The sequence below is a fragment of the Lepidochelys olivacea genome, assembly GCF_965140295.1.
Source record: "Lepidochelys olivacea isolate rLepOli2 genome assembly, chromosome: 18".
Taxonomy (NCBI): Eukaryota; Metazoa; Chordata; order Testudines; family Cheloniidae; genus Lepidochelys; species Lepidochelys olivacea.
Window position 1 is genome coordinate 30,464,273 of NC_140428.1, and position 12,253 is coordinate 30,476,525.

The 12,253-nt window shown below is 45.6% G+C and overlaps 1 protein-coding gene across 1 annotated transcript; it reads right to left on the reverse strand.

Moving 5' to 3' along the window:
- Window positions 1–1,872: 1,872 nt before the first annotated feature.
- Window positions 1,873–9,931, reverse strand: TNFRSF9 (TNF receptor superfamily member 9). The gene is made up of 8 exons (XM_084651922.1): window positions 9,615–9,931; window positions 9,222–9,380; window positions 8,966–9,088; window positions 7,450–7,587; window positions 6,233–6,299; window positions 6,013–6,131; window positions 5,608–5,742; window positions 1,873–4,117 (listed from the first exon to the last, which is right to left on the reverse strand). Exons 2-8 carry the CDS (start codon window positions 9,331–9,333, stop codon window positions 3,990–3,992), a joined length of 822 nt encoding a protein of 273 aa, XP_084508048.1. The 5' UTR covers window positions 9,334–9,380; window positions 9,615–9,931; the 3' UTR covers window positions 1,873–3,989.
- Window positions 9,932–12,253: the final 2,322 nt, after the last annotated feature.

The following is a 12,253-nucleotide window of genomic DNA, read 5'->3' on the forward strand; positions in this document are numbered from 1 at the left end:
GTGATGCTACTATTGCAGTTGAAATTCAACTGTACAGTATATTACTTGTTTACCTGCCAGTGGGATTAAATCTGAATTCCTTATTTCATCTTGTTAGAATTAAGACTTCAGCATAGCTGCAGTGAGACTAGACGTGCAAATTAATTGCTCATTATATTTTCCTCAATACTGCTTGGACAAACTTACCTCATTTTTTTCAGAAGAGGAGAAAATGTCTTGAAAATATTTTCCAGAAAGTATTGAAGAAACTAAACTTGAAAAGATGTGAACAATAGCTTAACATTTCTCTTGAAGACTGTCATATAAGTTGAGGAGACTACATGTGATACTGCAAACTGCAGCAGACACTTCTGACCTGCTGAAAGGGAAAGGAGCTTTTCAGCTGTGTCTACTATATACATGATGATAAATGGGGGTTGTTCAAAAGTGCCATTATTTCAGAAGAACAGGTGCTTCTCTGGGATCTAGAGTGAGAACAGGCCATTCATTGTGAATATAGTAAAGGCAGGTACTACTGGAATATGTTCTAGGGAGTACATGAGCCCATGGCTAAAATTTTAATATTTTATAAAAAGACACTTTACAGATTACTATTGATTATTCAAATGCTGTAAAAGTTCTGAGATATGTTAAATATATTTGCTACAGATATTGTTCACTTGAGATTACCTTATTTCCTATAGAGTTGTTTTTGACATGGAGCATATTGAAGTGCAAAGCACATTGTTTAAAATTGGTGCTGTTTTAGTTTTGCACTTTCATGTGTGTTCATTTTCTGCTTCTTGCACCTTTCATAAAATCCAGTAGCACAGGCTGCTGTTCAGCAGTTCTGTTGGCAAATAAGAACGTGTCCCTTGTAGGAAATGCCCTGGTAGTGTTCTGAACCTTCCTTTGCGTTTGTACCATGTGTTAATTTCAAGCTCTTTTTATAAACCTACTTGTAGATATATGCATTATGCCCTTCATATTTCAAGTTAAATAAAATAGAAGTTTTTAAAATGGAAGTTAGCCAAAAGAGGCTCACAGCTGAACTCCTTGGCCACTTGTTTCTTTCACTGGCTCTGGTTTTCATTCTTTTCTACAGCACCAGAATTGACTAACTAAATGCCCCACATACTAGCCTTTAATTTACTGGCAGAATACTTATGTCACAAAGTAATTTCTACAAATGTTTATTCTTAGAAACACTTTCTACTAGAATCTGCCCCCTAAACTGTCAAGCCCTGTTGAGTCAATTTACTAGCTGAGGATGTGCCCCAAGGACTTTATATTTCAGTTCAATGGAATTTTATATGGAGCTTAAATGCTCAGCATAACACAGAGGACACAAATCAGGTGTGAGAAGTAAATGTCATTAAATCAATCATACGTGGAGAAGAGTTATATGTGAGCACAAAAGATTCTCTCACCAATCGAAGTTGGTCCAATAAGAGATATTACCCCACATGCCTAGTCTCCAAAAATCAATCAATAAACAGCTTGGAAAAAGTACTGTAGTGTGTGTGCAGGAAAGGAAAGGAAAGGAAAAGGGAATAAGAATTTCAAGTACCTGAAGATATGCATAGAGTTCTGTGTGTCCAAGAGTGAAACTCCAACTGTTGGGGTGCAAGTGTTTTCAGGGAAAACACCACTGCTGAGGTTCTAGATTAGAAACTGATCACAGTGTAATCTGTGACATTCCGAACTTCTTACAAGAGCCACACATTCATTTATAAATAGGGTGGTAGTTTTTTTCCACTCCTTGGTCATTACATCTTAAAACTTGCAAATATGACTTTTGTTTGTCAACACATTAATTGAGAGGAGAAAAAATATAGGAAAAGTTTTATTTTTTTAAAAAAATCTTATTTAAATATATGTAAATATGTAACTTTTCAGGCAAGGCTTCAGTTCCAGACTCTTCTTTTCGTACATTTTGCTTTGTAATCAATTATATATAAATTTAATCAAAACCAGCGAGTGTGGGTTTGGTGAAAAATTACTGCTACATAAGGCTTCTCTTGCATGGAGGGAGTGACTGGGCTCTCATTCATCTGCCAGAAGGAATGTATCTTGCCTAGTTTAAAAAACAAACCCACCAAAACCAGTCTTTACATGACATGTTGATTTAGTTGACTTTCATTATATTTTTGAATAACATTTAATGAAAAAATATAATATACATTTATGGTGCTGTAAAAGGGTACAATTATCACTGCCAATGCCATGACTCAAACATACACATTCTTATTCAAATTAAAAGCAATAGTGACTGATCAAGGCAGATACACTTTCTGCCACAAAAATATTTCCAACATCATAGTTCTACCTATGAAATTAGCAACATAGTAAGTTATATTTTACATGTACTGTACCTGCAATATATGTACTGTATTTAACATATCCAAAAATCAGAGGGTAATATTCTAAGATCAAAAGGATGAAGCAGTTCAGTTGCACTACTCACAGATCAAATTAATATCCTGTCACAGTGTATCCCAGGGGCGGGCAAACTTTTTGGCCTAAGGGCCACATCTGGGTATGGAAATTGTATAGTGGGCCATGAATGCTCACAAATTTGGGGGTTGGGGTATGGGAGGGGGTGAGGGCTCTGGCTCGGGGTCTGTAGTGGGTCCAGCAATGAGTTCAGTATGTGGGATGGGGCTCTGGGGGGCGGGCTCTGGGGTGAGGCTGGGACCAAGGGGTTCGGAGGACAGGAGGGAGATCAGGGCTGGGGCAGAGGGTTGGGGCGTGGGAGGGTGACAGGGGTACAGGCTCCAGGTGGCACTTACCTCAAACAGCTCCCAGAAGCAGCGGCATGTCCTCCCTCCAGCTTCTACACGGATGTGCAGCTAGACAGCTCTGCACACTGCCCCCTCCGCAGGTGCCACCCGTGGCCGTAATTCCCGGCCAATGGGAGCTGCGGGGGCAGTACTTGGGGTGGGGGCAGCATGCGGAGTCTCTTGGCTTCCCCTATGTGTAGGAGCTGGAAGGGGGACATGCTGCTGCTTCTAGGAGCCGCGCGGAGCAGGGCAAGCCACGGACTGGGGCAAGTCCTGGACCCTGCTCCCCGGCAGGAGTTCAAGGGCTGGATGCAGCCCCTGGGCCGTAGTTTGTCCCCCCCCCCCGCCGGTGTATCCACGCCACCTACAAAGCCAATCAATATAACAGCTATTTGGAAAGCACAGAAAAGGTGTTCTGAGACATTTGACAACCCTGACTTACCATATTCCTTTTAACTTCTAACTAAACTGGAATAGGAAAGCATTCTGTAGGGCAGGATATAGAAATTCATTCCCAGGGCGTGAGGGCTTCTGGGAGTTGAAATAGTATCAGTCTAGATTTTTATACCACACCCATCAGTGTGATAGCTGAGCACAAATTAGGAGGGTCTACAGTTCCAGACATGAAATGTATTGGAAAGAGCAAAGTTGTGGAAGCTTGTACACTGGCTGCCTGCACTGTACCTAGCTGTAGTCAGTGTTTAGTCTGTAACTTCAGGAACATTATTCTCACTCCCAAACTTTAATAAGTAAGCTATAGCATAGACATCTACTAGAGGTAACAGAAGAGCAGTTTGGCTTGTGGTTCCTGTATTATTGATGCTTTTTAGTCTCTAGAGCAAATCATAATATTTTAGAAATAATATTCTCAGCATATGAAAAAAAGTTAGCAAGTTTGCTTTCATTTTAAAGATGCTGCCCAGAGAGTTTCATTAGAATTAGAGATGTTGGCAAGGGCTAATTTTTAAAAAGGTGTGTGGCTTTGTTTGTTTTTTTAGTTTTTTTTTTTTAAATATAAAGACCAACTCTTCTGTCTGTAGGACAGTGATGTACTGAGAAAGACCTGCTTCATCCACCACCGACTGCATTGTTCAGTCCATAAGTTTTAAAATTCACTTAACCTGCTTCTGCTTCCCCTCCCCCCCCCCTTACCCCCATTATGTAACCAGGCTCCTGTCCTGTGCTCTGAAAGGAAACCACAATTGGCTTCCTTAGAAAGTCCAGTTTCTAATTCACCAAGGAATCCTTGAATAGTTTGGATTTGCTACAGTCATCACAGTCTCCTTGTTCTTCCTCTGGAAAGCGGCAGCTGCAGGCATCCTCCTCCTGAGTCGATTGCTCAGGTGTTACATTCACTAAACAGAAAGAGATGATTAACTTGAATTGCACTTTTTAATCACTCATATTTCATTTTCCCTCAGCAGGGACTGCATGGTGTTAACAAGTTCTTCAGAATTATTCAGTTATTTGCCCTGAAATTGCCTTTTTCTCCAAAGAGATTTCCTGGTAAGTTAGTCTATTGTGCTTTGCTTTCTCCAATGCACAGGAGGCTCTCATTGAGGTGAGGAGAGCTGGCGGCATGGAATCTCCAGACTTCAGAGAACAATATTGCTTTCCCCTGTAGATTGAAATACCACTATTGGCACCAAATGTGTGGATTTATTCTAATCCATATATGAAACCCTATCAGTTCAAGGGTTGATTTTACTCATAATTTCTTTAATGAAATTTCTACTAATGGAAATAACCAGCAAAGATTTAAATATACACACACAGTCAACTGGTGTTTGACTACAACAGAACATGTACATGCTTAATTCTACTTTTCCTACCCAGCCCATGAACGTCTCATGGTTGAAATATTGGATTTTATTTTCAGCTGATACTTCAAAGTGTGTGTGTACACGTACACATATACACTATATATATGTTTAGTTTAGTGCCAACATGGTAACAGTGTACCCAGGTTCTCCACTCCAAAGAGCTTACAATTTGAATGGACAGAAAATATAAACATTTTCAGGACCAGCTTCAGAAACCCATGTGTGTCTGTATGTCCTCCTCCCAACCTTTTGCCCAGTGGTTAGGGCACCTGACAGACCACTTTGCATCATGAAGAGAGAAGATTCTAGTTTTCATAGCCTGCCTCCCAAGTGAGTGCCTTAATCACCAGGCTATAAAGTCATTTTCACTTTCTCTTTGGCCCAATGAATATTTAAGTAGTTAATACGTAGTGGAACAACTTCAACAGGAGAGATTGAGAGCAACACACAGAATAGCCTATAGCCTGGTGCTTCAGATGCTCATTTGGAAGGGAGGAGATGTGAGTCTGAGTCATTGCTCCACAGTGTGGATTCAAATGTGGTTCTCCTCCATCCCAGGCAAGTGCACTAAATCACTGGGATAAAGGTTAAAAGGGGACAAACATGGATGGACACACACGATTTTCTGACTGAAATGAAACAGATGATCCAAAATAGACTCTTTCAATTTGCATACAAATTCTGAACATTTTCTGAACTGAACCAATTTTTTTTTCTGATTTTTAATTTGCTGGCTGACTCCAAAAAATAAATTACTCACCCAGCTCCAGTCACTCCCAAATCCCAAAGGGCCCCGGGAGACCTCCTTTGTAACATTTCTAAAGCCAATTTCTTCCCAATAGCCTGCTTTTTTTTTTTTTTTTTAAATAAAAATCTAAAACCTGGTTTTCTTTTCACAGTGTAGTGACTTTCAAAGAACACATTTAAGTTCAACTATGCTGCTACTCAGGAAACTCTTAAACCTGGATTCTTGCCTGCTTGCCCACACTAGGAAAAGGAAGATTGTAGGTAGCATGTCTTACTTTTCTTGAACATAGCAGGTAGTTTCTTTTTGTCGCAGATGTTGAGGCACACATACAAAGGTAGCAGAAACATTATGCACACTACCACAGCCCCAGTAACAGCGATGCCGATGGTGACCACCTGAAGATCCTTCCCTAAGAAGCAAAAACATTTCTTAAAAATGATTGCAGAGCAAAGCTCCCCTGCAATGGAAGCAGCTGGATTATTTGTCCCTGAACAACTAGAGCTACTTTTCTTTTTGCTTCTTCTGCTTAGAGTTGTTGCTGCTATACCAATCTGTGAGACTGGAGACAAATAAAAGGACCCTTAAGTTCAGTTATAAGCATGAGAGCTATAGTTTAGCTAATTCCAAGACAAGTTGTAACTATTTCACTCTAGTGGGGAATTATTATGCAATAACTCACCTTGTACATGGATAGGGACTATGATGGAAATGGTGGCTGGAGTCATAGTTTCTGAAGCTTGTCCGCAAACCACATCTCTCCTATTAGTCCCATTCACCAGGACCTTATCTGGAAGGCATCTTAAATACGTTTAAAAAAAAAAAGAATGTATGAAAATGAATTAAACGCAGACCTCAAAGCTATAATCACTTATTTTTTTTTAAAAAAAATATGTACTTACTTTGTCCATTGTCTGCAGGGACCATTGGTCTGATTGTTAAATGTCCCATTGGGACACTTTTGGCAACCTTTGACAAATACAAATGTTACCATTTATATAAATTGACGTTTAAAATGGTACAAGAGACATTATTGTACAGCTGAGCAAAAATAATGTTGCATTTATATATCAATTTTCATCATCGATGGCTTGTATAAACAAAAATGTGAGGATAGGTAAAGTTCTTATATTAACTAAAGTAAATATTTTCATAAGTGGCTTTCATTGTAAACAAGTTGATTGAGGTCCCTGAACTGAAAGAACTAACAGAACTAATTCTGTTAATGTATTTCAAGATACTGAAGAGTCAACTAGCATCCTATGAACTGTGCCCCAAGGCCAGAATGTCTCTATTCTTGCTATTCCAGAGTTCTGCAAGTATCTTTTCTTTGTCACTCGTATTCTAAAGGACCAAGGCCTATGTTTCTGGCCCTACCAAATTCACAGCCATGAAAAATGCGTCATGAACCGTGAAATCTGGTCTCCCACCATGAAATCTGGTCTTTTGTGTACTTTTACCCTATACTATACAGATTTCACAGGGGAGACCAGCCTTTCTCAAACTGGGGGTCGTAACCTAAAAGGGAGTTGAGGGTTGTCACAAGGTTATTTTAGGGAGGTCATGGTATTACCACCTTCACTTCTGTGCTGCCTTGAGAGTGGCACCTGTTGGCTGGGCACCCAGCTCTGAAGGTAGTGCACCTGCCAGCAGCAGTACAGAAGTAAGGGTGGCAATGCCATACCGTGCCATCCTTACTTCTGCGCTGCTGTTGGCAGCGGCTGTGCCTTCAGTGCTAAGCTCCCGGCCAGCAGCTGCCACTCTCCAGCAGCAGCACATACCCTCAACCCTACAATAACCTTGCGATGACCCGCCCCCATACACACACGCCCCCCTCCATTTTTGGTCAGGACCCCTACAGTTACAACACTCTGAAATTTCAGATTTAAATAGCTGAAATCATGAAATTTATGATTTTTAAAATCCTATGACCATGAAATTGACCAAAATGGACTGTGAATTTGGTAGGGCCCTACCTATGTTAATGGAGTTTTACTGAGCTAATGGACCAGCAAATAATACAATAAGGCCTCAATTCTGCAAACAGTCACATGGTCTTTTCTACTATTATTAGCACCTAAGAGTTTTGCATAAAGTAATGGGACAAAGGCAGCCTTACCTTCTTCAAGAGGCTCTTCACCTACTCCACAGTTTTCTACACATTTAGAACAGTCTTTTCCAAAACAGCGATGCCCATCGTTACATGCACATTCTGCATCCACTGTTGGAGAACACTCCCTTTTATATTTGAATTTTCCTGTAGAGCAAAAACAGATATCCCATATTGGCACTCACTCCTCAAAGCATCTGGGTCAGAAACAAGCCCATCCTAGTAAAACATCATAATAGGGAGCTGTGATGAGTAGAGGGACCTCCTGCCTATTTGCTTCAGAGGATTCAAGCTGAGAGTGCAGGCCAGAAAAGTGCAATGGATGCACCAAACTGATTTTCACTTTGGCAATTGATTTTTTTTTTAAAGTTAACTTTTTTTCCCCCTTTTTGGTAATACAGGGGTATCCAAACTGGGCCCAGCTGAGGGCCTTATTACAAAGCCCTTGTGACAGCTAGGTACCAATTTTTTGCTTACATACTTAATATAGTCACAAAAATACAGCCATGCACTTCTGACTCACACACAAAACAGGAGCTGGAGTATGTTGGCATATCTACCTTTCCACAATTTTATTTCCAAGTGAACCTTTGCATGGGGGAGGAGGTGGTAGCAGAAGGGACACCATACATAGATATACTGTTTAAAAGGCCAATGGATCCAGACATTATTAATCATGTACCAAGAGTGCGCTTAGCCTAGCTTCCAAGGCTAAACAATTCCATTTACAGCTCAATGTCTGTGTACGCTACACCCTGCTATGCTCAAACATCTACTAGAACAGGGATGGGCAAACTATGGCCTGTGGGCCGCATCTGGCCCACCGGCCATTTTAATCTGGCCCTCAAGCTCCTGCTGGAGAGTGGAGTCTGGGGCTTGCCCCACTCCGGCACTCCAGCTGGGGCTCAGGGGCCACTCCACACAGCACCCAGAAGCAGTGACATGTCCTCCCTCCAGCTCCTACACGTAGGGGCAGCCAAGGGGCTCTGCTCCACAGGCTGCCCCTGCCCCAAGCGCCGCCCCGCAGCTCCCATTGGCCAGGAACCGCGGCCAATGGGAGTTGCAGGGGCAGCACCTGGAGATGGGGCAGCACACAGCAGAGCCGCCTGAACGCACCTGTGTGTAGGAGGCGGAGAAGGAACATGCTGCTGCTTCTGGGAGCTGCTTGAGGCAAGCATCGCCTGGAGCCTGCACCCCCCCCAGCCCCAACCCCCTGCCCTGATCCCCCTTCCGCCCCCCAAAGCGCTCAGTCCCAGTCCAGAGCACCCTCTTACACCCCAAACCCCTCATCCCCAGAGCCCTCACCCCACACCCTGAACTCCTCATTGCTGGCCCCACCCTGGAGCCAGCATCCCCAGCTGGAGCCCACACCCCAACCTCAGTTTCCTGAGCATTCCCTGCCCGCCATTCAATTTCCACAGGCAGAGGCGGCCCTCTGGCCAAGACGTTTGCCCGCCCCTGTGCTGGATGGACCTGTGGGGGCAGCAGGTTAGGGAGCCGGGCTACAGGAAAGGCAGTACTGTACCTTCACAGCGGCGGCATCTGCTGCACGCCCCCAGTGCACTGGCCGTGGCGGAGAAAGTGCCCGCGGGGCAGGCGCGACACGCGTCCGGGCTCTGCCCACAGTCCGCACAGCTGAGGAACGTGCCTGCGAAGGAGCCGGAGAGATTGGCTGGCTCCAGCCGTGATACCCGCGGCGCTGCTGCGCGCCCAGGGCCGGCCCCAGCGGCCCGCCCGCCCCGCCCCGGCCCGCCGCCCTCCCTGCGCCCCAGGGCACTTACCGGGCGGGCAGCGCTGGGGCAGCGCGGGTGTCGCTGCGGCCGGACCCAGGCTCAGCGCCAGGCCCAGCGCCAGCAGCGCCGCCGTCACCAGAGGAGCGTGGCCGCGGCCCATGGGCGCTGCGGAGAGAGGCGGCTGCGGGGCTGCGCGTCTCGCTGCGTCTGAAAGGCAACACACCGGCCTGAGCCGCCGCTGGGGAGCGCCAGAGCCAGGCCGGCCCCGGCCCCGGCCTCGGCCCCGGCCCGGCCGCCCGGGAGACCCCCTGAGGGGAGTCCCTGGGGAGAAGCCCCGGGGAGAGCCCCGGCGAGCGCCGAGCCGCCCGGCCACCCCTGAGGGGAGCCCGCCGCGCAGACCAGGCGCCTCATGCCCCCTCCGGGCCACGGCCACGGCCTTACCTGCGGAGCTGGCGACTCCTTCCCGGCCGAGCGCCTCGCGGACTCTGCCGGCGCCGGGCTCCGAGCGGCCCTTGTGTGACCGCCCCCGGGGCGCTGAGTCACCGGCCGGCGGGGGCGGCTCGCGGGAAACCCCCACGCGCCCCTGGGAGCGCGAGGCCGGGGTCGCACCCGCCCACTCGCGAGCTCTGCGCTCTCCCCGGCCTAGCGAGGGTCTTGCGAGGCACCCGACTGCGCCTCTCTCCCGGGCATCACCGCTGCTCAGAGCCGCTCTGCGCCGTCCACCCGCAGATCCCAAAGCGCTCCTCTCGCCCTTCCTGTCACTCCGGCACGCGTAGAAGTCTGGCCGCCCCAGGGGATTTTCAGATGAACCAGCCTCAGCACCAGTGTTTTTTCTGTAAAATCCCCAGAGAAGCCCAGCTATGCAGAGGAAGGGCCCAATGGCAGGAGGCTCAGACACCAATATTATGTCCTCTGGCTTCAGCTTATCTCATCTCACCTTACTATTATTTGTAGTATCAGAGCACCTAGGAGTCCCAGTCTTAGACCAAGTCCCCATTGTGCTAGGTACTGTACAAAACAAACTAAAAAAAGGCAGTCTCTGCTATTGACAAATTGGCCCTCCCATACACTGGGACCCTAGGAAGCTTCCCTAAACATAAGTGAGAAAACAGGCAGCATCCTTGGTTAACTAAAATCTACAACCTTGCCACGCTCTGAAGTACTTGCCCAGATGAGTTTACATATATCAGCCAATATTATAAAAAATCTGTTCCTAAAGATAGGTTCCTAAACCCATATTAAATCATTCATTGATGTAAAAATTCATTAATGCAGCTTTAAGGGAATCTGGTGGTGTAATGTGCCTTCTGCAACATCAAGTTCAGCAAAACTCAAACTTCTGAAAACAAGGAAATGCAGAGTTAAGGTATGTGTCCACTAACCTTATCTCTGCCTCCCTGGAGCTAGCAATAGCTCCTGGAAATCATCTGCATACATGACAGCTGCATTTGCTATAGTAGGGTATAGTTGTATTGACTAGTGGAAGGATTAGTTGTAAATGTGATATGAAGTGATCTGGGAGGATGTGTGTTTGAGCCCCTTTCCTGATCCATGTCTCTGTGATCAATGGAAAGAAGTGCATGTGTACCTTGAGAGATTCAGTATGCCTTACTTCAAGTGTGTTGTGTAGGTTGTTAGTAGCAGGGCACAGAAGTCTTTGTGCAGGGAACTGTCAGCAGTTGGATGGGAGATGAGTGTTGTCTGTGATTTTAATGAAGGGTAAGTGAATATAGTGTTAGATGGCATTGTAGGTAAGGGTGAAAGTGTTGTAAAATGCACTAGATGTGGTGATCTTTCAATGGAGTAGGTTAAGTGTTTGAGGGTAGGGCAGATGTAGATAGCTCCTGTACAATGTACAGGCAAGCCTGTGAGTATGTGTATTATCGATATACTGTAGCATCACTCAGAGATGGCAGAATTAAAGTTGAATGGGTGTTAAACTTTGTATTTTCTGATTTTCAAAACTTTAAGGTAGAGTTCTGCTGAACTCGACGATCTGGAAGGGCATGAGATACCACCAGGCAACCTTAACTCGGCATTAGTTAAATTTTTGGTCAATGAATTTCTAGTTCTTTTTTTTAAAAGAAAGAGAAGCGTTGATAGGAGATTGTGGTCATTTAGGCAGTTGTAATTATGTAGGTGTGCAGTTCGGACACTACTGTGGGCAGGTAACAGTAATTATAATAAAAATAATTAATACCTATCTCTTTCATAGCGCTTTTCATCAATAGGTATCAAAGCATTTTACCAAGGAGGGAAACATCATTATCACCATTGTACAGATGGAAAAACTGAGGTACAGAGAGATGAAAGGGCTCTACATAGCCATCTGCAGCATAGGAGGCTTATAGCGGTGTGAAGTTGCTCATTCATCTCAATGTGATGTTCTCAGCTGAATAAGAACACTCCAGGTAGATAAATGCAGCCCAAAACTATAGCTCTGAAAAATTTGAGCTGTTCCACTTATCTCAGTGGTGCTATCATATCTACTCCCCGATGCCAGTGCTTGAGAACCTGTGATTTGCATCGAGCATGCCCATTCTCAACTACTCACTCCAGTCTCAGCAATGTGTTCTTGGTCCATGCTCCCAGCATGCCTATTCTTACCTGGAGGCAGAGCTTCCCCACATACCAGCTCACATAAGGGGACAGGGAGAGGGCCTCAGAGCCCTTTAGAGCAAAATGGGCCCTCAGATCCTGATTATCACATGGGGGACCAGGGAAAGGGGCTCTGACCCCGAGAGGGACACAGCTCCCCAGATCCTTACTATTGCATGGTGTGGGGCAGGAAGAGGAGCTCAGACAGCTCCAGAGAGGCAGGGATCTCCCCAGATCCTAATCACATGAGAGGACAGGGAGAGAAGCTCAAACACTCCATAATGGCAAGGTCCCCCAAAATCCCAGCACACATACAGGAAGGGAGAATGTGAGGCTGACAGACACCCTTTGCCCCAAACCTTCCTGCTCTTCCTGCCACTCAGCTCATTGTCACTCCTCCCAGTGTCCCATCTCTGCCCTCCCACTCCCGCTGACAAGAGCCCCAATCCCAAATTTGGATCACGATTGGGGAAGAGCCAAAA

Coding starts and splice junctions, on each gene's coding strand:
- TNFRSF9 (XM_084651922.1), bottom strand. CDS start 9,333: ATGGGCCGCGGCCACGCTCCTCTGGTGACGGCGGCGCTGCTGGCGCTG. Junction 7,588..8,965: donor CAGATGCCGCCGCTGTGAAG/GTACAGTACTGC, acceptor TTTGCTCTACAG/GAAAATTCAAATATAAAAGG. Junction 5,743..6,012: donor AGTCCCTATCCATGTACAAG/GTGAGTTATTGC, acceptor TTTGCTTCTTAG/GGAAGGATCTTCAGGTGGTC.